Below are 27,244 nucleotides of genomic sequence, written 5' to 3'. Positions count from 1 at the left end.
TAAATCGTTTTCCTCGCAGAAACCCTTTCAAATCCGACATTATAGAAGAAAAGAAGTCCAAGCCTCTAGATATCAATAAGTTAGACGAAAAATCATCATCCCCCTCCATATCAGGACTTATTTCGGATTCCAAACGGGGACTTCCTCCTTCGAAATTAGTCACCGAGCGGATTTCATCTTTCAAGTGAGACAGAACACGATAGGTATTATATTTCTGGATTAGAATTCCTCGCGCGAACTAAATGTCGCATAATATACGGAATAATAAAACTTAATACACCTATAAAGTGTTTTGAAAATAATGTCTAAGGTTAAACTAATAAGAAATTTTGTGTTTATATTGAATCTTTATACTAAATTGAAAAACGTTCGTTACTCAATCATATTTTTGTAATTGTTTCTCTAATATCATAATGCGCAAGGATTTTCATTAACAATTATATATATATATATGCAAGATTAGATAAATATAATATCAAATTTGTCGATTAAAAGTTTCATGAGTGTAGATTCTAACACGCAGAACAGAGATAGAGATTTATTGAAATATAATTATATATGTATAAATATAACTTGTTTTGTTATTAACAAATCGATATTTTCTCCGCAGAGAATCTTCCCAATCCCACATTATGGAAGAAGAGAAGCACGAGACTCTAAATATCGACACTACCAGCAAGTCAGATGAGAAATCGTCGTCTCCTCCCACGTCAAAGGATTCCTCTGGGTATTATATATCCGTCGATTAGAAATACATCGAATATAACATCGTATTTTATGCGATAATAAAAGTTAACATTTCTATGAGATGTTTAGAACATGATGTCCAAGTTGTTAAAATTTGGAAACTGTATCGTTTTAACGCTAAATTCAGAATCGTTTATTACTATGTTTCGTATCATCTTAACGCGATTATTTATTTATTTCTTTTATTGACATCTTAATTTGAAAGTTTCATTCTAAAATTTATATTATTTACTGACAAGATTGAATAAATATCAAATTAATTCGTCGACTGAGTTTCTCGACTTTATGTTCCGACTCGCAGAACAGCTATAGACTCATTAAAATATAATTGTATAACAATGTAACTTATTTTATTATTAACAGATCTATGTCTTCTTCGCAGAGAACCTTCCCAATCCAAAATTATGGAAAAAGAGAAGCAAGAGCTTCTTCATGTCGACACTTCTGGCGAGTCAGATGAGAAGTCATCGTCTCCTCCCACGTCAAAGGATTATGCTGGGTATTATATATTCCTCGATTAGAATTACATCGAATATAACATCATATTTTATGCGATAATAAAACTTAACATTTTTATGAGATGTTTAGAATATGATGTTTAAGTTGTTAAAATATTTGGAAACTTTGTATTCTTTTATCGCTAAATTAAGAATTGTTTATTACTATGTTTCGTATCATCTTAACGCGATTATTTATTTATTTCTTTTATTGACATCTTAATTTGAAAGGTTCATTCTAAAATTTATATTATTTACTGACAAGATTGAATAAATATCAAATTAATTCGTCGACTGAGTTTCTCGACTTTATGTTCCGACTCGCAGAACAGCTATAGACTCATTAAAATATAATTGTATAACAATGTAATTTATTTTATTATTAACAGATCTATGTCTTCTTCGCAGAGAACCTTCCCAATCCAAAATTATGGAAAAAGAGAAGCAAGAGCTTCTCCATGTCGACACTTCTGGCGAGTCAGATGAGAAGTCATCGTCTCCTCCCACGTCAAAGGATTATGCTGGGTATTATATATTCCTCGATTAGAATTACATCGAATATAACATCATATTTTATGCGATAATAAAACTTAACATTTTTATGAGATGTTTAGAATATGATGTTTAAGTTGTTAAAATATTTGGAAACTTTGTATTCTTTTATCGCTAAATTAAGAATTGTTTATTACTATGTTTCGTATCATCTTAACGCGATTATTTATTTATTTCTTTTATTGACATCTTAATTTGAAAGGTTCATTCTAAAATTTATATTATTTACTGACAAGATTGAATAAATATCAAATTAATTCGTCGACTGAGTTTCTCGACTTTATGTTCCGACTCGCAGAACAGCTATAGACTCATTAAAATATAATTGTATAACAATGTAATTTATTTTATTATTAACAGATCTATGTCTTCTTCGCAGAGAACCTTCCCAATCCAAAATTATGGAAAAAGAGAAGCAAGAGCTTCTCCATGTCGACACTTCTGGCGAGTCAGATGAGAAGTTATCGTCTCCTCCCACGTCAAAGGATTATGCTGGGTATTATATATTCCTCGATTAGAATTACATCGAATATAACATCATATTTTATGCGATAATAAAACTTAACATTTTTATGAGATGTTTAGAATATGATGTTTAAGTTGTTAAAATATTTGGAAACTTTGTATTCTTTTATCGCTAAATTAAGAATTGTTTATTACTATGTTTCGTATCATCTTAACGCGATTATTTATTTATTTCTTTTATTGACATCTTAATTTGAAAGGTTCATTCTAAAATTTATATTATTTACTGACAAGATTGAATAAATATCAAATTAATTCGTCGACTGAGTTTCTCGACTTTATGTTCCGACTCGCAGAACAGCTGTAGACTCATTAAAATATAATTGTATAACAATGTAACTTATTTTATTATTAACAGATCTATGTCTTCTTCGCAGAGAACCTTCCCAATCCAAAATTATGGAAAAAGAGAAGCAAGAGCTTCTCCATGTCGACACTTCTGGCGAGTCAGATGAGAAGTCATTGTCTCCTCCCACGTCAAAGGATTATGCTGGGTATTATATATTCCTCGATTAGAATTACATCGAATATAACATCGTATTTTATACGATAATAAAACTTAACATTTTTATGAGATGTTTAGAATATGATGTTTAAGTTGTTAAAATATTTGGAAACTTTGTATTCTTTTATCGCTAAATTAAGAATTGTTTATTACTATGTTTCGTATCATCTTAACGCGATTATTTATTTATTTCTTTTATTGACATCTTAATTTGAAAGGTTCATTCTAAAATTTATATTATTTACTGACAAGATTGAATAAATATCAAATTAATTCGTCGACTGAGTTTCCCGACTTTATGTTCCGACTCGCAAAACAGCTATAGACTCATTAAAATATAATTGTATAACAATGTAATTTATTTTATTATTAACAGATCTATGTCTTCTTCGCAGAGAACCTTTCCAATCCGAAATTATGGAAAAAGTGCAGCAAGAGCTTCTCCATGTCGACACTTCTGGTGAGTCAGATGAGAAGTCATTGTCTCCTCCCACGTCAAAGGATTATGCTGGGTATTATATATTCCTCAATTAGATTTACATCTAATATAACATCGTATTTTATGCGATAATAAAACTTAACATTTCTATGAGATGTTTAGAACATGATGTCCAAGTTGTTAAAATATTCGGAAACTTTGTATGCTTACATCACCGAATTGAGAATCATTTATTACTGTCTCGTATCTTAACGCGATTACTTATTTCTTTCTTTCATTGACATGTTAATTTGTAAGGTTCATTCTAAAATTTACATTATTCATTTACAAGGTTGATTAAATAACAAACTAATTCGTCGACTAAGAGTTTCTTGACTTTATGTTCTAACTCGCATACAACAATTATGGACTGTAACTTGTTTTGTTATTAACAGATCTATGTCTTCTTCCCAATCCGAAATTATGGAAGAAGAGAAGCACGTGCCTCTGAATATCGACACTTCCAGTAAATCAGTCGAGAAATCGTCGTCTCCTCCCATGTCAAAAGATTCCGCTAGGTATTATATATTCCTCGATTAGAACTATATCGAATATAACATCGCATTTTATGCGATAATAAAACTTAACATTTCTATGAGATGTTTAGAACATGATGTCCAAGTTGTTAAAATATTCGGAAACTTTGTATGCTTACATCACCGAATTGAGAATCATTTACTACTGTCTCGTATCTTAACGCGATTACTTATTTATTTCTTTCATTGACATCTTAATTTGAAAGGTTCATTCTAAAATTTATATTATTTACTGACAAGATTGAATAAATATTAAATTAATTCGTCGACTGAGTGTTCCGACTCGCACAACAGCAATAGACTTATTAAAATATAATCGTATACCAATGTAACTTGTTTTGTTATTAACAGATCTGTGTCTTCTTCGCAGAGAATCTTCCCAATCTGAAATTATGGAAAAAGAGCAGCAAAAGCTTCTCCATGTCGACACTTCTGGCGAGTCAGATGAAAAATCATCGTCTCCTCCCATGTCAAAGGATTATGCTGGGTATTATATATTCCTCGATTAAAATTACATCGAATATAACATCATATTATGCGATAATAAAACTTAACATTTTTATGAGATGTTTAGAATATGATGTTTAAGTTGTTAAAATATTTGGAAACTTTGTATTCTTTTATCGTTAAATTAAGAATCGTTTATTACTGTGTTTCGTATCATCTTAACGCGATTATTTATTTATTTCTTTTATTGACATTTTAATTTGAAAAGTTCATTCTAAAATTTACATTATTTATTTACAAGGTTGATTAAATATCAAACTAATTCGTCGACTAAGAGTTTCTTGACTTTATGTTCTAACTCGCACACAACAATTATGAACTATAACTTGTTTTGTTATTAACAGATCTATGTCTTTTTCGCAGAGAACCTTCCCAATCCCACATTATGGAAGAAAAGAAGCACGAGACTCTAAATATTGACACTTCCAGCAAATCAGATGAGAAATCATCGCCTCCCCCCACGTCAAAGGATTCCTCTGGGTATTATATATTCCTCGATTAGAACTGCATCGAATATAACATCGTATTTTATGCGATAATAAACTTAACATTTCTATGAGATGTTTAGAACATGATGTCTAAGTTGTTAAAATATTTGGAAACTTTGTATTCTTTTATCGCTAAATTAAAAATCATTTATTACTGTGTTTCGTATCATCTTAACGCGATTATTTATTTATTTCTTTTATTGACATCTTAATTTGAAAGGATTATTCTAAAATTTACATTATTTACTTACAAGATTGAATAAATATTAAATTAATTCGTCGACTGAGTGTTCCGACTCGCACAACAGCAATAGACTTATTAAAATATAATCGTATATCAATGTAACTTGTTTTGTTATTAACAGATCTGTGTCTTCTTCGCAGAGAATCTTCCCAATCTGAAATTATGGAAAAAGAGCAGCAAAAGCTTCTCCATGTCGACACTTCTGGCGAGTCAGATGAAAAATCATCGTCTTCTCTCAAGTCAAAGGATTCCGCTGGGTATCATACAGGGTGATTCTAAATAAACATTTGTCTTTAAAACATCGAATTCTTGAGTGAATTCTAAGATGATTTTTCCTATTGCAAAATTTTGTCCGGAGCTTAGTTTTTAAACTATAAGTGAAAATAGTTAACTAGTTACGGAACGAGTACGAGAGGAAGGCAGGGACGGCGCGATTCATCGTCCGATATAGGCGATTACGTAGGGCGCTCGCCGTGATCAGCTGATTGCCATACGCGATGATACGAATTTATTCATGCACTTAATCACTCACAATCGATAAAATTTACTAACGAATTTACAAATGATTAACGCACTCAATTACTTATCGCACACTCGATATAAATTAATTACAAAGACGACTTAAAGAAAGAAACGCGCGCGCTATGCTGTTAACGCGTAACAATTATTTATCAGCAGTATGAAGAATCTCTACAAGGTAAGAATAAATAATAAGTGAGTGAGTGAGAATGAGAGAGAGGGAGAGAGAGAGAAAGAATTAACGTGCATGTGTTTATATCTATTCTCCCTCTCTCTCACATACACACACACACACACACACACTAATTGCTACACTCATCGCGTATTGCAATCAGCTGATCGCGGCGAGCGCCCCACGTAATCGCCAATATCGGACGGTGAATCGCGCCGCCCCGCCTACCTCTCGTACTCGTTCCATAATTAGTTAACTATTTTCTCTTATAGTTTAAAAACTAAGCTCCGGTCAAAATTTTGCAAAAGGAAAAGTCGTCTTAGAATTTACTCAAAAATTCGATATTTTAAAGACAAATGTTTGCTTAGAATCATCCTGTATATTCCTCGATTAGAACTACATCGAATATAACATCGCATTTTATGCGATAATAAAACTTAACATTTCTATGAGATGTTTAGAACATGATGTCTAAGTTGTTAAAATATTTGGAAACTTTGTATTCTTTTATCGTTAAATTAAGAATCGTTTATTACTGTGTTTCGTATCATCTTAACGCGATTATTTATTTATTTCTTTTATTGACATTTTAATTTGAAAAGTTCATTCTAAAATTTACATTATTTACTTACAAGATTGAATAAATATCAAATTAATTCGTCGACTGAGTTTCTCGACTTTATGTTCCGACTCGCAGAACAGCTATGGACTCATTAAAATATAATTGTATAACAATGTAACTTATTTTATTATTAACAGATCTATGTCTTCTTCGCAGAGAACTTTCCCAATCCGACATTATGGAAAAAGAGCAGCAAGAGCTTCTCCATGTCGACACTTCTGGCGAGTCAGATGAGAAGTCATTGTCTCCTCCCACGTCAAAGGATTATGCTGGGTATTATATATTCCTCGATTAGAATTACATCGAATATAACATCGTATTTTATACGATAATAAAACTTAACATTTTTATGAGATGTTTAGAACATGATGTTTAAGTTGTTAAAATATTTGGAAACTTTGTATTCTTTTATCGCTAAATTAAGAATTGTTTATTACTATGTTTCGTATCATCTTAACGCGATTATTTATTTATTTCTTTTATTGACATCTTAATTTGAAAAGTTCATTCTAAAATTTATATTATTTACTGACAAGATTGAATAAATATCAAATTAATTCGTCGACTGAGTTTCTCGACTTTATGTTCCGACTCGCAGAACAGCTATGGAATCAGTAAAATATAATTGTATAACAATGTAACTTATTTTATTATTAACATATCTATGTCTTCTTCGCAGAGAACCTTCCCAATCCGACATTATGGAAAAAGAGCAGCAAGAGCTTCTCCATGTCGACACTTCTGGCGAGTCAGATGAGAAGTCATCGTCTCCTTCCACGTCAAATGGTTTCGATGGGTATTGTATATTCCTGGATTAGAACTGCATCGAATATAACATCGTACTTTTTGCGATAATAAAACTTAATATTTCCATAAGATAGTTAAAACATGATGTCTAAGTTGTTAAAATATTTGGAAACTTTGTGTCTTTATATCGCCGAATTGAGAATCGTTTATATCTCGTATCTTAACGAGAATCGTTTATATCTCGTATCTTAACGCGATGACTTATGTATTTTTTTTCATTGACACCTTAATTTGTAAGTTTCATTCTAAAATTTACATTATTCACTTACAAGGTTGAATGAATAGCACATTCATTCTTCGACTAAGAGTTTCTCGACTTTATGTTCTGACTCGCACAACAGTTATGGACTGATTAAAATATAATCGTATAGTATCGTATGTAACTTGTTTTGTTATTAACAGATCTATGTGTTCTTTGCAGAGTACCTTCCCAATCTGATATGGAAGGAGAGAAGCACAAGTCTCTGAACGATGATACTTCTGCCGAGTCAGATGAGAAATCTCTTGTCTTATGGAGACCGATTGCTCCACCGATTGAAGACTTCGAAGCAAAATTAAGATTCTTCAGATTGTTGTATGTATCAAATCCGATAGAATACAATAGATATTATGTTCTTCGAATAGATTACTTTGAATTTAATATCTGATTATATGCGATGAAATTTATTATTTCCGTAATTAAATATTTCTTGCCTTTATAATTTTTTTAATTTTTCGATTGGTTAAGAATTGTTTTGAAAATAACATTGTATATGAGCATATTTATTTTTATGTATTATTTATTATAATTTTCGAGTAAAGTTATTTTTGCAATTAATACAATTTCGATCAAAAATTTAAATTATTTGAGATATAGAAATGCGAAATAAAAATTTTATTTAAATAAATAATAATATTTTCATCAACAATAAAATTTAAAAATATTCCCAATAGAGAATAAAAAATTTGTACGTCGCATTCATTTAACTTAACGCGACGGTTGGAGATCTAACACAATTAATTAAGAAAGATATCACATATATTAACTAAACGCCTTTTTATTCCAAAGGGTGAAACAGGTATTCACAAGAGAACCATATTTAAAATTGATTTATAAACGCGAAGAAAGAAGCAGCTTACCGCTTACAACGGAATCATCTATTCGGGAACTGTTGGCTGTAGGTTCTTCTTCTCTGGAATCAACCACTTCAGAATTATCGGATGTAATCGAGAAACCGAGTACATCAAAGTCCGACCTCAACGTAGACTCTCAATCCTCTCAAAAATGTATTGTTACGAAACAAGCAGCCACGAAAACTCCAAAAGATTCTACGAACGAGAACAATGTAAGTAACGATAAATCCAAAAATATTTAGTATTTACCAAAAAAGAAGATAATATAAAATTTTGTAAGTTATCCTTACCCTTTTTTAAGAGCTCTGCGGATGATGAATCGAATAATTTCGAAGCAGAGCAAAGTACGCATTCAGCGACACATACTGATGATGATATAACAAATCCTGAGTTACCAGATAATCAAGCGGAGACTATGGAATCGTCTCCTAACTGTCCTATCGGTAAGCATTTAAGGTTTCCTATCGATTCTACGAATGAGCAATTTAATCATCTTATGGATTCTACGGATAAACAATTGAAACGTCCTGTAGATCCAGAAGAATGCGAGCAATCAAACAAGATGGGATACAAAATACAAGAAAAATAATTTGTTCTTTATTGAAAGCGTTTTTTATTTTCGTTTCAGGTGTAATAATCTTGGTCGTATCATTTCTGTATGTTACGCATTTTCTTGTGTTCTGGTACTTATTTCCGTTCTATCCTCTTGGACTTTCTTTACTAGGTCAGAATCTTGAGCACACTGATACTTTTACCTCTGTTATTGTCGAATTGGAAGAAAAGATACTAGATCATGACGAAACCATACGAGCTGTAACTGAATATCTTCAGCAAGATACACCTCTTTTAAAAGTAGTAGCTCTCATCAGTAATGCAAGCTTCGATAAATCATATACAATAGACATCATAAGAAACAAAGTTGCCAGAAGAAGCGGTAACGAACGTGTAAGTTTGTATCCGAGCTTTACTGTTTTAGAGAATTTGAAACTAAGAAATTCCAAAGTGGTCATAGACTTTGCGGAAATGTGTCAGAGAGTATATCCACATGATCAGCAAGTTACTATATTAGCGGATTTTAAAATTGATGACGATTTGACACATATAAACTTAAATCAAGCTATAAACACACTTAAAAAAACTTTTATTAGAGCAAATATTAATATCAAAATTCTTCTTTACAAACCTTTAAACGAAGAAACTTTAGAAAAATACATTAAAAACGTGGCAAAAAATATTGGAGAATCATTCTCTCAAATTCAGATCGATGATATTAAACGACATTTGATAGAAGGCAATTGTAAAAAAGCCTATGGTTATTGCTAGGAAATAAAGATCGTACATTGCTTTCAAGAAGACGAAACTGCTAAAATTATTGTGTATTGTGTCTCATAAATGTTCAATAAGAAACGGTATTTTTTTGTACATTCTCAATTATGGATTATATTGCAATAATTTTAAGACTAGAAATAATTGAAAGTATTTTTTTATTCTTTATAAATATCATATTGCGTTTATGCGTTGCTTAAATAGATTGCCATTGTTCATTATTCCTGTATAGCTTTTGAGTCAAAAATAATTTTAATAACTAATAAGAAAGAATAAAACTCTTTCAATCAAGTCAACCTGCATATGAGTTATGTCATGAGTTATGTCAATGTGAACGCGTAAAGAAATTTTTATATACATTACTTTCATATTGTATTAAAAACGAGCGGTGATATGTGCAAAAGATAATATGTGATGTATTGTTTAGTGTACGTTCGGCAAAACGCATATTCAGCGCGCTGTTACACTGTACGATTAAACAAACTCATATTGATCAGAGCTCCCGACATACGTAATATCTCGGACTTTGCTAAGTTGTATTTTGTAATAACATATGGATTTATGACGATTTATAAACGAGCGATCACAGTCATTGCGTATGTACAAACCTTTGTAATGACACGTAATGCTTAAACATTAAGCTTTACGTTGCGCTACGTTGTTACCATCGATCGTTTTTATACAATTAAAAAGTCGATCGCTATTATAACTGTAAAACTATCTTTTTTAATAATTATACAGTTATAAATAACAATATCTCATGATTAGTTTGATATATATAAACGATGTATGTTTTTATACTATACAGATGAATAAATTGTGCTATATATTAAAATGCTTATTGAATATACGTAGAAAGAAATCATAATGTGTCAAACTTGGAAACCACAGAATATCTACCTAGATCTGATAAATTTATTATAACTAACAATAAGAGAAACAGATTATATAAAAGATGATTATTGTGTGTGTTCAGTGCTTTATATATATACAGGGTGAGCCATTTTAATTAACGCACGCAATTATTTCGGAAACAAAGCATTTTAGAGAAAAATGTTTCAGACAAAAGTTTTATGGTTTTGAGGGGGCCATAAGATGGTATCATTGGTTTGACACTGAAGAGTCATTTGAAGGTCACGTGAAGGTCACTTCAATTTTTTTAAATGGAACACCCTATATATTTTTGCACACTCTTGTAGCTTATCTCGAGAGCTTTCCAAAACACTATAATTAAGTACCTTTTCGTTAAGTACTTTTTGAGTTATGAGGCTTGAAATAATTTCTTAATTTTACATAAACCGTAAAATATCTTGTAAAATATTTATTTTTCGATTATCTTACCTTAATACTTTTACGTACAAAATAATGAGAGGAATCAATTGGTCTAAAGAAAACACATAGTTGTTTTTAAGAAAAAATATGGAATTGTTAATTGCAAATTACATATTTTTTCTTCAAAACAACTATGTGTTTTCTTTACACCAATTGATTCCTCTCATTATTTTGTACGTAAAAGTATTAAGGTAAGATAATCGAAAAATGAATATTTTACAAGATATTTTACGGTTTATGTAAAATTAAGAAATTATTTCAAGCCTCATAACTCAAAAAGTACTTAACGAAAAGGTACTTAATTATAGTGTTTTGGAAAGCTCTCGAGATAAGCTACAAGAGTGTGTAAAAATATATAGGGTGTTCCATTTAAAAAAATTGAAGTGACCTTCACGTGACCTTCAAATGACTCTTCAGTGTCAAACCAATGATACCATCTTATGGCCCCCTTGAAACCATAAAACTTTTGTCTGAAACATTTTTCTCTAAAATGCTTTGTTTCCGAAATAATTGCGTGCGTTAATTAAAATGGCTCACCCTGTATATATATATATATATATATATATATATATATATATATATATATATATATATGTATGATGTGTGTGTGTGTGTGTGTGTGTGTGTGTGTGTGTGTGTGTGTGTGTGTGTGTGTGTGTGTGTGTGTGTGTGTGTGGTGTGTGTGTGTGTGTGTGTGTGTGTGTGTGTGTGTGTGTGTGTGTGTGTGTGTGTGTGTGTGTGTGTGTGTGTGTGTGTGTGTGTGTGTGTGTGTGTGTGTGTGTGTGTGTGTGTGTGTGTGTGTGTGTGTGTGTGTGTACGCACACACACATACATTTTATATATATATATATATATATATATATATATATATAAAATATATTTGTGCGCGCGCGCGTGTGTGTGTGTGTGTGTACACCTTTATTACATTCTTATTCTAAAATACAAATTTTTTTCAAAAGCGCATTGAATTACTTAATTCTTTTATTTACTTATTTAATTCTTTAAAACTATATATCGCCGAAATCTTTTATTTTTAATTTGTTATAATTATTATGCACGTTTTAATGATGAAATTTAATTAGATTGCATGAAATTGCTGTTTTGTACTTTTATTTGTAATTTTCACTTATTTATGTGAATGAATTATTGAAATAAAACTTTAATTGTACGATAAGATGATGATATTTGCTTAAGAAAATACTTCTATAATTTTATTACTTCTATAATTATTACTTCTGTAATATATTAAAAACTTGCTAAATAGTAATTAATTTGATGTTAAAAGTTATACGAAATTACAAAATTTTAGATAATTAATTGTATAGTTAATAATAATTCAATATTAAATGCTGCAACTAATAAATACAAAAATGATTTAAATATTTCATGTAAATTATTTTATCTGTACCAGCATTTATATATATGATTTTATTAAGTATGATTTCTTTTGATTGTTTGCATAAAAATAATTTTTTTATATTTTATTTGTTTCTCTTTTACTTTACTCTTATGTACTGACATAACGTCTGTTTATAATAAATAGCGTATGTTATTTATTTTTTATGTATACAGCAATAATCTAACTGATCAGAATTTTGCGTTCATTTTGTAATGTCGCAAAATTATGTTGTATTATGGCTTTTAGTTCTTGCCTTATTTCTTGCCTTATTTCTTGCCTTATCTCTTTAAATGTCTTATTTCATTTCTATCAAAAATGATATGTTTTCGAAAATTTTTTGTAATTTGGAGTACAATTACTTGCTTTTCTATCGAAAAATCACGTTACTTTTTGTTTATTGGAAATGAAATATTTAATCAACAATCGTTGTAACGATTAATTAAAATTGCAATTACATTATCATTTTACGTATCTATATATCTTTCTATGCTAACAATTGCGAGACTTTCATTCGCTGTTTTGTTAGGAAAATTATTTAAAAACAACTGCAAATACGACAAATTTCAGCTTGTTTATCTAGTCATTTATTTTTTTATGTTCGAATGATAATTATTTTTTAGTTCGAGCGTATTTTTGTGCAAAGATATCGTTCAATTAATTGGTAATTATGATAGTTTTTCCGCAAATGATAATAAAATCGTTTTGAATGTATATACTTTACACACACATACACACAGAGACACGCACACATACACATTTACACACACATCAATATATACAATTGTCTTATCAATTTTTCGTTATAAAACTCACATGTAAAAACAATTAACTGATCATTTTTTAAAATCATTTATTTCGATTTTTTAATATTATTTTTATTATAAAATTTATTTCTTTATAAAATTTCAACGAGATATTATTACGTCAGGTCTACATAGATTATATGCTAGATAGTACCATCAGAGATGTAAAGAACAGAACCATCTGAATAGATAAAAATCGGTGAAATATATCGATAAAATTAAGATTGATGGAATGCAAATAATTAAAAAATTAATTAAGAATTAATTAAAAATTGGCAAATAAGAACTAGTAAGTCGCGGTAATTGGAGTGTAAGGAAGAATAAAAAAAACATTATCTTCTTTTTTTAGATATTAGTATACTGTAGTGTAATGATTAGAATTATTCGAGAGAATATGGTCGCCAGATTATTGCGAGATGCAACATAACTGTATCTGCGTATCGTTTGCAAAATGATTTGTAAAATCTCACATATTAATTTTCAATATTTTTTAATGCATAATATTAATATCACGCTGAAGATGGATCAAAAGATGATTCGAAACGTTCGTGTTTAATGCATGTATTGTAATGAGTAATTTGAAATGTACTAGTAACTGAAAGAAAATGGAAGATTTTTTTTTTATTCTTCCTTGCGTCTCTTGAAAAATAAGATAATCTTTTTACTTTTAGTATTTCAAAGAATTCAATTTTCGCATTTTTTAAAGTAATACTTTTTGTAAACAAAATCATTATTGAAAATGTTGATTTCAGAAAATTAAAAGTCTGTAAATTACAAGACAACTAATTTATAATATATATATTTTATTTTATATAAAGTTTGTATAAAAAACTATTAAACTATTATATTTAATGTAGTAATATTTGAACAATATGAACGGATGCAAATTTATAGTCGCTGAAGAGCTTTTTTGAAATGTCCGATGTTTTATATCAAGAAATCAAGTGTATATATATCAACATCAAGTACATCAACAATTATAAATATTGTTTGCAATGTTTCACAACGTAAATTATTTGTGTTCTCTCCTTGATAATTATTTTAACTACATTTATCTATGCAGAGACACATTTTTGTTATTATATTACGTCATATATTACTTGACAGTTTAATTTATCGAATAACTTTTCATTTTTAAATATTTTAAATACAAATTGAGATGAAGTCCATTTCTACCTATTAAATAAATATTAAAAGTTATACGTTTTGTAAAATTTGTTTAAAGGAATCTTGAATATACTATATCTTGAATATACCGCCGACTAAAATCTTCACAACATTACTTAGAGTGATGATATATGTGAGAATTATTGAAATCGGGAGGTGGTCCGTATAAGTAAATAATTACCCAATTTTTACACTATTATTTAGAATTAAACTATTATTTAGACTTAAAAAAGTACAAAACTGGTGTGATATTAAGTATAATTATTTTATGATATTACTTATAATTATTTTGCTTAACAAAGATTATTTCTTTTAAGTTTTTCAAAGATAATAAAAATAAATATTTTTTATTTTAATATAATATAACACAAAAAAAATTATAATAAAAGTTATCTTGCTTAATAAAAGATTATAATAAAAGTTGTCTTAAATTGAAAAAAGTCATATTTATTTTATTTTCCCGAAAATAAGAACTGGTACTTTTATTCCCAAACTATGTTACTTTCGTCCCAAGCCCCCAGGATAAAAGTAACAATCAACGTACCTGCGAAAAGCTATAGTAGCTCTTTAAATATTTATCATTTGAGATTGAAACATAGGTATAATAATAGAACAATGAATGGAGTTTTTTAACATATAATCTTTTTTGTTATATCTCTAACGATAATTAATTAGATCTATAATACAAAAAATGTTACTTTTGATCCTGATCTCCCCTACATATTGCAAGTCTCTTATAATATTAATACGGTACACAAGGCAAATGCCGATTCGTTAAAATAATTTTACAAACGACAGAGACAGTTTGATATGCCTTACTTTCAAAACATAACGTACAAAATAATAAGAATAATATAATAAAAATAATGCATTATCTTCAAAAAACATTTTTAGTGCAAACAACTCCTATATCCAACTTGAAAATTTTTGCATTCACCATGATAACCAATAGCAAAACGGCACGCAAGTTTGCATCACCATAATAGGGCCTGTTCTTTTTAGCTGCATTGCTGCACTAGTGCAATTAGTTAGAGTGAAAGAAAGTATGTTTGTCTCTTTCTAACTTATTGCACTAGTGTAGCAGTGCAGCTAAAAAAACAGACCCAGTAACTTCTCTATTCCTACCTGAATATCTCCTACTATATTTCCATTTGTATCACAAAGAATCGGTGCCCGTCGTGTCGAAAAAAACGCTTCGCTTTCGGCACCCATGGTACAAAGACCATCCCGTATAGCATCGGAATCAAACCCGATTCGATTAGGCTACGTTTCACTTGGTGATTGCAAATCGCAACACTCTTAAACATTATTTGTCTTTGTTTAACATTTAATGAACAAAGATAAAGTTATTTTACAAGAGCATTGAAAGATCATCAAACAAAATATAGTCTTAACAGTGTTGCAAAAAGGAGGAATGAATGAACTCCGATCTTTGGTGAACTCGACTGCGAGCACGTGCTTTCAGCATAGTAGCATCACGCTAAAGAAAACAGCAAATATTGCGGTGAGTTTCAGTGATTTCGTTTAATCGTTTCTAATATTTTTTCATAAAAAAATGTTTGACATATTTTTCCTTTTAACATGATTTTTAATAATCATAATTTAGTTGTATTCTATACTAACAAAATTTCGATTTCTTGACGTCCACATGATTGTATTACAATTTTTTTAATGCTCATAATTACATGTTTGCATCTGAAACAGGACAAAAGAGTACAATCACGTTTTAAAAAGAGAAGAAAGAAAATATTAACACCTGATTATGCGTTTATTCACAATTCGTTAATGATATAAAAAAAGAATTAGTTGAATTTCACAAATGTTTCTATTACATTATTCTCCAATCATAAACGAATCGCAAATACGTATATATCACGAATTATTTGGCATTAGCATAAGAAGTGTCTCGGAAGTAGATTTTCTAATGCTTTTGAATAGTTTATATTTTTCTGGAAAGTTATTCTAAAACTAAAGTTGAAGATAAAAATTGATAGCAGAATTAAAGATAAATTTTTTTATTAATAATAATTTTGAAACATAAAATGCAGCAATTGTTATACAATCAAATGATTAAAAGGTTATTAAGAAATTAACATAATTATATATTTATTCGTATTAACATCACGATTTTGAGCATCTTTACTTTTATTGTAAGCTATATTATTAGTTGTATACATTAAAAATAGACAAATATCAAATAAAATCTTTGGTTAAAAATTTCTTAAATATATGCTACGATTCATGGAAATGGACTAATTGTAAACAAAATGTAATCATATCATTACGACTTTTGTGGATCATTAGTAGTTAGTTCTTTATTCTTCAGCTATTGCCAAGAAGGGACTTGGTTATAATATTTCAAACATTCATCTATCCATATTTTTTAAATCTAAATCGCTACTTCTTATTAACATTTTCTGCTTTTATATCTTCATATCTTGTATATTTTTACCTTTTCACATATATAATATATATATACATGCGTACTATTTATTTCCATACCAGCATACTCGCTTACATACCTATACACTATACATATATACACTCATTCATTTACATTTCTTTATATAAACTTTAATTTTTCTTATCTTATCTTATCTTATTATATAGTGTTACACTTTATCTCTTCTTATTACATATTTCCGCTCATAATTATAGCTTATAACTTATTATTTCATTTATACTTTTATCTGAATATCGATAATTATGGCGAAATAGATGAAGAATTGTCATCCGCTCCCATATCGAAAGATTACGATAGGTATTATATTCTCTGATTAGAATTACATGGAATATAATTTTGCATAATTCACATAATATTAAATTTTAATATTTTTATGAACAAAATTTTATTTGTTGACTTTTTATTTTTTAACAAATTGAGTGAATCATTAAGAATTGCTTAAAATAAGACAACACCGCGTGTTATTTTCTTAATGAAGACTTATAATTTTTTAGTATAAATATTTTTGCAATTAAAACAATTTCTCTATATAACAGCCTAAATTGTTTTAGAGGAAAAGCAAAACAAAATATCTATTTACACACGTAATAATATTTGCAAATATTTTTATCATCGACAATAAAATTTTTAGAGATATTTTTAATAGAGAATAAAAAATTTGAACATTTTATTTAATGAAACGCGACAATTAATGGACTAATACATGTGTTACGTCTTACCGACTTCGGGAATTCTTCCTTCCGCGATGACTGTTTAATTCGCCTGTCATGGTTGTAGCGTAAAAGAATGTTAGACGCGTAATTCGGTCGTTCCCTAGTACACACTATCAGAATTGACGAGACACTGAGAATCTTTCTTTCGAAAGATTGATTAAAAAAAAAAATTTATTGTATGTTACGTCCAGGCCCGGAGAAGGATGAGTCGAAGGAAGGGCGTAACATAGATATATTTCCCAAAGTCGCAATAGGAGGTAAGCGACTTGGGTCAAACGAACTTTAAGGCCCGAATACAGGTAAACAACTCTCTTTGAGTCGCTATTACTCTGTTTCGAACATTCACTCGGTGGTTCCCTTTTCGGTAAGGGAATTTAATTCCTTTTACTCGGGGCGGAACCAAATGCGAATCTTAACAACTAGGAATGAGAGCGGGGTAATTAATTAATAGAAAAATTTAATCATTTTAATCAAAATCAATTTAATCAAAATTTTACATCAATTTTATTCATGAAAATAACTGATTGAATTTAACATAAAAAATAATGATATAATTAAAAATTTTTATAATCAATAGCGCATTATCTGGTGTGATGAGAGTGTGTGAGTGTGTATATATAATGTGTGCTTTCTCACGGGTGTTACATAAATGCGGAGGTTATCAGTCGAACAGAATATGGAGTGACTCTATTTTTATTTTTATGCTTGACTGGAGGTTACAATAATTTTTGTTCACTTGCAACAAATCATGATTAACTGTGGATGTGTGTAGAAGATGGAGGGGAAGAAGGAGAATTTCATTGAGAGTGTCAACGTCAGATTTTTGAAATATAAAAATTAAAAGTAAGAGAAGAGGGAAAAGAAATAATTTAAAGATCAAATTGACTTATGATTTTGCAATAAAAGACTTTAGTTGTGATGGAGTTGCGACTCTCAATGCACTCCTGGTCTTTAGCATCGAGGGTGACGAGATGCTTGTGACGTTTGTTCGATGACCGAAAGTGTATGTCCGCGTCACGCAAACTGAGGATGGACTGTCGAAGACCGATTGAACTGGCCGATGATGCCAACTGATTGATGACTGATCTTTCTGATTACTGATCTCGGATTACTGATCCCGGATTACTGATCTCGGATTACTGATCTCGGATTACTGATCTCGGATTTCTGATGATTCTTGCTGTGAGCTTCCCCTTTTTATACCCGATTCAGACAATTTTCGTCACGTACGCATCTTTTCAGTTGATGCAATTATTTCTTCATATTTCTTAATTTGGATCGATTTCCCGATTATTGACTAATCAGTTTCTTAATATTGATTAGACTCAATTCGTCATCGATTTCTTAAGATTTACTACTTTTAAGTGTTTACTGGTTGATTAATAGTTTCCTAATTTATAATCTATAAGATTTATTTCTTAATATCATTCATATTTTAGGAATCAAGTAGTTTATTATTCTTGATAAATTTCGAAATCATAGGTACGTGACGAGAATTATTTGTTGAGATGATCGGTACTATTTTCTAAGTGTTTTTACTCATAGATATCTGATGGTCACTGATCCAATGTTCACTGATTAGTTACGTGAGCCTAACCGCCTAATCTTTCTTATCGCGCGCGCTGTTACAATCTTTCGAAAGAAAGATTCTCAGTGTCTCGTCAGTCCTGATAGTGTGTACTAGGGAGCGACCGAATTACTGCTTTCGATCGTAATGTCTGGAACAATACCTCGAATTTCTTGAATCTGAGTTTTGTGTTTTGTTATAAATTGTTTAAAATGTGTATTGCATTCACAAATTTTGGTGATATTATTTTCTATTTTCGAAACATCAGATTTTTTAGATTGCAAATAATGTTTCGAATTTCAATATTAAATTCGCGTCTAACATTCTTTTACGCTACAATCATGATAGGCGAATTAAACAGTCATCGGAAGGAAGGATTCCCGAAGTCGGTAAGACGTAACACATGAAATTAAAAAAATAAGATAACAAAATAAGATAACAAGTCATTAATCAGTGTCTTTTTATTTTAAAAAATAGGGCCACATATGTGCGGACTATGATGCAATTATTGAAATAATGGAATCATCTACAGTCGAAATAATAAACTCCCTGGAATCATCTATGGAATCATCTTCTATGGACTCATCATCTGTAAAACCATTTCCTTCGAAATCGAACTCTACGGAATTGTCCTTTGTGAAACTATCTTATTTCGAATTTGTTAATGCATATAAGGGACATTTTTTATCATTCATTACTGCTTACACAGAATTTTGTAACACTTTAGAATCTGCAACATTTCAATTGGAAAGATATAGATTCATTATTAAGAAATTTAATAAAATTATAAAACAATCGTCCTATAATATGAAATATATCATCAAATTATTTAATATTGAAATTCGAAACATTATTTGCAATCTAAAATCTGATGTTTCGAAAATAGAAAATAATATCACCAAAATTTGTGAATGCAATACAAATTTTAAACAATTTATAGCAAAACACAAAACTCAGATTCAAGAAATTCGAGGTATTGTTCCAGACATTACGATCGAAAGCAGAAAAACCGACAATGAATCGAAAGATAATCATGGTACAAAAAAAGAGACAATTGATGAGATAGCATCTGTTTTAAATCTATTTATATCTGCGGACCATCAAATGAAATATACGGAGGCGGAGGAATGTACGGCAAATATTTACGATGATACATCAAATTCATTTACGCAACCAGATAATGAAACGAAAATTACGGACGATAAGGAATTAATGGATACTACAGAATTTACATCGCAATCAAAGTTTGAAAAACAATTAGCACAGCGGACTTCTGTAGTCGCGCGATTTAAATCAATAATTTTTCTTTTTTTAATATTATTTCGAACGAACATAACTATTATTATTGAAAAAATCATTCCTTCCAAACTAATTATGATAACCGCCAAGATTCGAAAAGATAAGAAACCGGAAGATATTCAGGTTACGAAGAATGAAATTTATCGGAAATGTTTGCTATGTTTCACAATCTTGTTAATATCATTTCTATTTATATCTCTACTTTTATTATATTTCAATTTTGGGCTTCCGTATATAAAACAAAATGAAAAATGTGCTGACATTTTTGCGCCTGATATTGTAGAATTGGAGAAAGAGATACTCGATCATGACGAAACCATACGAGTTTTGACTGAATATCTTCAGCAAGATACACCTCTTTTAAAAGTAGTAGCTCTCATCAGTAATGCAAGCTTCGATAAATCATATACAATAGATATTATAAGAAACAAATTTGCCAGAAGAAGCGGTAACGAACGTGTAAGTTTGTATCCGAGCTTTACTGTTTTAGAGAATTTGAAACTAAGAAATTCCAAAGTGGTCATAGACTTTGCGGAAATGTGTCAGAGAGTATATCCACATGATCAGCAAGTTACTATATTAGCGGATTTTAAAATTGATGACGATTTGACACATATAGACTTAAATCAAGCTATAAACACACTTAAAGAAACTTTTATTCGAGCAAATATTAATATCAAAATTCTTTATTACAAACCTTTAAACGAAGAAACTTTAGAAAAACACATTAAAAACGTGGCAGAAAATGTCAGAGAAACATTATCTCAAATTCAGATCGATAATATTAAACGACATTTGATAGTAGGCAATTGCGAAAAAGCCTATGGTTTTTGCTAGAAAATAAAGATCGTTTATTGCTTTAAAGAAGACGAATCTCTGCAAAAATTATTGTGTATTGTGTCTGACAAATGTCAAATAAAAAACGGTATTTTTTCGTGCATTCTCGATTATGGATTATATTGTAATAATTTTAAGACTAGAAATAATTGAAAGTATTTTTTTATTCTTTATAAATATATCATATTGCGTTTATGCGTTATTTAAATAGATCGCCATTGTTCATTATTCCTGTATAGCTTTTAAGTCAAAAATAATTTTAATAATTTATAAGAAAGAATAAAACTCTTTCAATTTCATATTGCAAGTCAATCTGCATATGAGATGTCAATGTGAACGCGTAAAGAAATTTTTGTATACATTACTTTCACATTGTAAAACGAGCGATGATTTGTGCAAAAGATAATATGTGATGTATTGTTTAGTGTACGTCTGGAAAAACGCATATTTAGCGCATTGTTACACTGTACGATTAAACAAACTCATATTGATCAGAGCTCCCGACATACGTAATATACCGGACTTTGCTAAGTTGTATTTTTTAATAATATATGGATTTATGACGATTTATAAACGAGCGATCACAGTCATTGCGTATGTACACGCACCGGCAGAAATGGTGTCCCGATATATATGTGTGACGTCATACGTGCACACGCGAAGCGCGCACGTACGTGAGCCAAGAATTTATTCTTCATTAAATTTTATCTTTTTATATAATTTATTATTTAATTTAATAGAATGATTGTACCGGCCTTTTTGGTGCAAGCGGTTCAACCGTATTTCTTAAAGAAAGAAAAGAAAAGTATGTATATCGATATTAGTATGTACGAGACACGTATAGAAACAACGCGAAATACAGTGTTTTTTCTTAAGGTGCAGAATAAGGAAGATAAAAAAATTTTTAAAAAACATCAACTGCGCGTTAAAGTTGAAACTTCAAGCTTCAAAATGCTTTTTTAATTTTTTGTTTACGATGATTTTTCGACGAGTTTCAGATTTGAAAAGAACCTAATCGTTAAGGTACAAAAAAGTATTCCTTATTTTTCTTTGAGTAGTGTATTTTAAGTGAAACGAATTGTCTAGGACGAAGAGCGAAAAAGGAAACAAAGCATGATACAGATTGAAAATACGTTGCTCCGCAGGAGACAGATATGTAACGGATCTGTAGAATGCACGCATACCTGAGTTATCTCTATATAGGATTAGTCGGGAAAATATTTTAGTACTCCTGCATCCCTGATAGAAATTCATTCAGTTTGACTGAATATTGGGCCCGTTACTACCTAGTATTGCTGATTCTTTTTTATATACAAGAATACTTGCGTAACAACTGGGCAAAATTATAAAAAGCAATTTTACTGTATAATATGTGAATAAAATCTTTACAAGATTTATCGTTAGTATTATTTATTGTTCATTTACTGCAAAATACCTGAATTTAGATTTTGTGTAACTGCACAAAAAACATTACATCTTGATTGGGATGTTAAACAGTTTTGCAATTACTCGAAAAAATTCAGCAAATACCAATCTGCACAATAACCAATTAAAAACTGCATTTAATTTCTATCAGGGATAATCACATTAAAAAATAAAATATAGCATAATATTTTATGTTGCGCAATCAGCACAACATAATATTTATACTACCGCCTTTATTTCGAAAAATATCACGTATGTGTCATTAACCGTAATCAATTGCAAGCGTAACGTATCGATAAATTTAAAAATTTTTTCTTTTATAGAAACTTAAACAAAAAGTAACATTATATAGTGTGCTTTAAAATTATCGCATATAACAAATGGACAATTTTATATCATCTTACATTTTATGATTTCTTACATTTAATGTACATATTGCAAGTCTCTATCTCTCTCCTTATAATATTATTACGGTACACAATGCAAATGCTGATTCGTTAAAATAATTTTACAAACGACAAAGACAGTTTGATATGCCTTACTTTCCAAACGTACAAAATAATAAGAATAATATAATAAGAATAATGCATTATCTTCGAAAAATATTTTTAGTGCAAACAAAATTCCTATATCCAACTTGAAAATTTTTGCATTCACTATGATAACCAATAGCAAAACGGCATGCAAGTTTGCATCACCATAATAGTGACTTTTCTATTCCTACCTGAATATCTCCTACTATATTTCTATTCGTATCACAAAGTATATTTCTATTCGTATCAAAAAAATCGGTGCCCGTCGTGTCGACAAAAACGCTCCGCTTTCGCTCGTCAGCACCCGTGGAACAAAGATCGTCCCGTAAGCTAGAAGCATCGGAATCGAACCCGACTCAGTTAGGCTACGTTTCACTTGGTGATCGCAAATCGCAACATTTTTAAATATTATTTGTCTTTGTTTAACATTTAATGAACAAAGATAAAATTATTTTACAAGAACATTAAGATATCATCAAACAAAATATAACAGTGTTGCATAAAGGAGAAACGAATAAACTCGGATCTTTGGTGAACTCGATTGCGAGCACGTGCTTCAGCGTGGTAGCATCACGCTAAAGAAAACAGCAAATATTGCGGTGAGTTTCAGTGATTCCGTTTAATCGTTTCTAATATTTTTTTCATAAAAAATGTTTGACATATTTTTCCTTTTAACATGATTTTTAATAATCATAATTTAGTTGTATTCTATGCTAACAAAATTTTGATTTCTTAACATCCATATGACTATGCATTACAATTTTTTTAATGCTCATAATTACATGTTTGCATCTGAAACAGGGCAAAAAAGTACAATCACGTTTTAAAAAGAAAAGGAAAAAAATATAAAATGTAATGTTAACGCCTAATTATGCGTTTATTCGCGATTCGTTAATGATATAAAAAAAGAATTAGTTGAATTTCACAAATGTTTCTACTACATTATTCTCCAATCATAAACAAATCGTAAATACGTATATATCACGAATTATTTGGCATTAGCATAAGAAATGTCTCGGAAGTAGATTTTCTAATGCTTTTGAATAGTTTATATTTTTCTGGAAAGTTATTCTAAAACTAAAATTGATGATAAAAATTGATAGCAGAATTAAAGATAAATTTTTTTTATTAATAATAATTTTGAAACATAAAATGTTCACAATTGTTATACAAACAAATGATTAAAGGGTTATTAAGAAATTAACATAATTATATATTTATTCGTATTAACATCATGATTTTGAAGCATCTTTGCTTTTGTTATTGTAAGCTGTATTAGTTGTATACATTAAAAATAGACAAATATCAAATAAAATCTTTGATTCCTCCTTAAATATATGAAAAATCTCTTAAATATATGCTACGATTCGTGGAAATGGACTAATTGTAAACAAAATGTAATCATATCATTACAACTTTTATGGATTATTATTAAAATCGATTTTCTTTCCACAAAAAAGAATTTTTCAGATCCAGTTCAGTATTATAGAAAAACAATTTGATTGAATCTTCGATATTTCCAAATTGAACAAGAAATCATTGCAGATATTTAGTTTCCATTCACAAAGTAAATTGAAGAGGTTTGCATAAATTTTTATATTTACGCAACTTAAATACAAGCAGCTAGCTGCAATTGAATTCGCTACTGGTATTAAATCTTTCGATAAAAATTATTATGATCTTAATATCAATCGCATGTTAAAATTTAATAATTTTATTAACAAAGTCTATTTATTCGTTTTTAATAATTCATGCAAATAAGATTAAGAAGATTAGAATTATTTTATATTTGTCATTATATCATATTGTTATCATTTGACTTATTTTTGTTATTCAACATATCATGTTAATTCATAGAGAGGAAAATGCTATTGTGTAAAATATAAGATATCAAATCACATTAACCAAGAATTATTTCATTTGTAGAATCTATCAGAAACTAGATAAGGTTATCGAATTTGCTAACACAAATCGACAAGAAAATATAACGACTTAACAATTCCGGAGAATCTTGAGAGCATCTTAATATCAACGGTTCACATTTGTACTTAAGTCTATAGACAACCAAGTAAAATATATGAAAATCTTACGCGCGATATCGATTATAAGACATCACTCACATTCACGGATTCAAAAGAATATATTCACATGATACATTATCCGCATCTACAAATTTAAGAGACATCTACGATACGATATTATCCATATCCAGATCCAGCGGAAAGATATCGCCTATATGATAATATAATATATATATAAAATATAATATATAATAAATTCGCGACTATACTATATAATAAATTCACTGGAATCGATATCGACACACTATATTTTTTATATAATACTATCCCTATTCACGGATTTAACTAGAATATTTATACAGTATCGTCATCCACATTCATGAATATGACGGAACATCTGTATGAAACATCCACGGATTCAACGGAAGATATAACAACATCCTCATCCATAGAAACGGATTCAATGGGAGATACTGATGATACGAAATCATGCACATCTACAAATTTAACAGATGATGACGACGCTGCATCATTCATATTCATAAATTCGACAGAACACATTTGCGATGCGACATCTGTAGATAATCAAGCAAAAACTTTAAAAGTAGACGATTTTGAAGAATACGACGACTTACAAAAATTGATTTCAGCAATTTCTAGAAATCATCATGTGTTTCTAATTGTGCCGAACACTGTTCTGTGCAAGCAGAAAAGTACATTAAAATCTGTTTTTAATCAGAAATCCTTCAAAACAAACGAGGATATTGTAAATCCGATTCTTACGAAACAAAAGCTTGAAAAAAATGATCATATAAGTAAAAACAAACATGGCAAGAAGCAGAAGAATTATCAAAATACAAAGAAAGAAAATCATTTTATTGTTCTAGAACCGAAAATGAAACAAGCCAATGAATGTAACAAGAAATTGGACTATACTGAGTATGCGAAACAAGAAATTCATCGATTTGCTTCAAAACATTCGTCAAAAATGATAGAAAAGTCTTTAATAGATTTTTACATTTTTTCATTTATTATTATTATTTTATTATTATTTTTATTATTTTTATTATATTTCTTATGTATAATTGAACCTTATTTTCGAACTGTTACTTATGACGCATTAAAATCAAAATCATAAAAATAATACTTTTATAACTATTATTATCGGAAAAACAGATTTTTGATAAACTTTGGGATAAACTTTGATATAGCAAGATTTTTCAATAGGATTTAAAATTTCTTTCAAAATATTAATTCTTATCGATGATAGACATGTCGACAAATTATATTAAATTACAAAAAAAAAATTACTTGAAAAAAATAATTTTCTTTTCTGCTTGATTATAACAGAGAATTTAAAGGAAGAACAAGCGATCATCATAAGAATTCTAAAAAAATGATATACTACGATCAGTCATTGATCAGTTTTATCAAACAGATGGATGATTCGATGCGTAATATACATCTAAGACGAAAAAATAAATGCAATAAAATATTCTTTTGCCGACACAAATATCGATTTTAAAATTATTTCCTACGAATCTTTGAGCGAAAACGATTTAGAAAAATGCATTAATATAAAATATTGAATTAACTTTACTCAAAAAATAAATCGATTTTATTAAACGAGATTTGATAGAGAAAGTAATATCGGCTAGAAAGTATATAAGACCTATTCACGTAACTGATAAACAATAAGAAGATCGTATATAATTGCTTTCAAACCAATGAGACTGATAAAATTATTGTATTAGGACTATAATATCCTATTAAATAATATTTTTTCTATATATTCTAGGTTATAAAAATTGTAATAATCTTAAGTTTCTCTGCAGGTAATTCCTGTTTTATATATAAGCAAAATATTTTCTATGTTTTATAAATGTATGGAATGCGTCTCTCCCCTCGCATTGCTTAATTAGATCTTCTAGATTAGATATTATTCTAGTATTATTATTTGATGTAAGGTACTTTTTTTAATTAATGGAAAAGTATGACTTTTTAATGTTGATAAAAGCCAACTTGTATGTAATTCATAGTTACGAT

At 29.3% G+C, this 27,244-nt stretch overlaps 2 protein-coding genes across 7 annotated transcripts in view; both read left to right on the top strand.

The window, feature by feature from the left end:
* Window positions 1-10,481, top strand: part of LOC145967058 (uncharacterized) — a 150,436-nt gene extending 139,955 nt beyond the window's left edge. For 3 of the 6 annotated variants that reach the window (XM_083091672.1, XM_083091671.1, XM_083091673.1), the window contains 17 exons: window positions 20-203; window positions 611-727; window positions 1,130-1,246; window positions 1,653-1,769; window positions 2,176-2,292; window positions 2,699-2,815; window positions 3,222-3,338; window positions 3,700-3,822; window positions 4,211-4,327; window positions 4,711-4,827; window positions 5,220-5,348; window positions 6,549-6,665; window positions 7,072-7,188; window positions 7,621-7,773; window positions 8,248-8,524; window positions 8,614-8,755; window positions 8,941-10,479. In XM_083091672.1, the coding sequence (XP_082947798.1) occupies window positions 633-727; window positions 1,130-1,246; window positions 1,653-1,769; window positions 2,176-2,292; window positions 2,699-2,815; window positions 3,222-3,338; window positions 3,700-3,822; window positions 4,211-4,327; window positions 4,711-4,827; window positions 5,220-5,348; window positions 6,549-6,665; window positions 7,072-7,188; window positions 7,621-7,773; window positions 8,248-8,524; window positions 8,614-8,755; window positions 8,941-9,635 (2,667 nt within the window). In that variant the 5' untranslated portion in view covers window positions 20-203; window positions 611-632 and the 3' untranslated portion in view covers window positions 9,636-10,479. Of the gene's footprint in view, window positions 1-19; window positions 204-610; window positions 728-1,129; window positions 1,247-1,652; window positions 1,770-2,175; window positions 2,293-2,698; window positions 2,816-3,221; window positions 3,339-3,699; window positions 3,823-4,210; window positions 4,328-4,710; window positions 4,828-5,219; window positions 5,349-6,548; window positions 6,666-7,071; window positions 7,189-7,620; window positions 7,774-8,247; window positions 8,525-8,613; window positions 8,756-8,940 lie in introns of all 6 variants that reach the window. The other 3 variants (XM_083091669.1, XM_083091668.1, XM_083091670.1) reach the window with 2 other exon arrangements.
* Window positions 10,482-19,198: 8,717 nt separating this feature from the next.
* On the top strand, window positions 19,199-22,605 carry LOC145967026 (uncharacterized). The gene is made up of 2 exons (XM_083091608.1): window positions 19,199-19,472; window positions 19,561-22,605. Exons 1-2 carry the CDS (start codon window positions 19,296-19,298, stop codon window positions 21,217-21,219), a joined length of 1,836 nt encoding a protein of 611 aa, XP_082947734.1. The 5' UTR covers window positions 19,199-19,295; the 3' UTR covers window positions 21,220-22,605.
* The last annotated feature ends 4,639 nt before the right edge of the window (window positions 22,606-27,244 follow it).

The sequence above is a fragment of the Camponotus vicinus genome, unplaced genomic scaffold, assembly GCF_025532165.1.
Source record: "Camponotus vicinus isolate PSW18456_S1 unplaced genomic scaffold, iyCamVici1.0 SCAF_2, whole genome shotgun sequence".
In the NCBI taxonomy this organism is placed as follows: domain Eukaryota; kingdom Metazoa; phylum Arthropoda; class Insecta; order Hymenoptera; family Formicidae; genus Camponotus; species Camponotus vicinus.
Note: the sequence above shows the minus strand (reverse complement) of the source record. Positions and strands in the feature narration are given on the sequence as shown.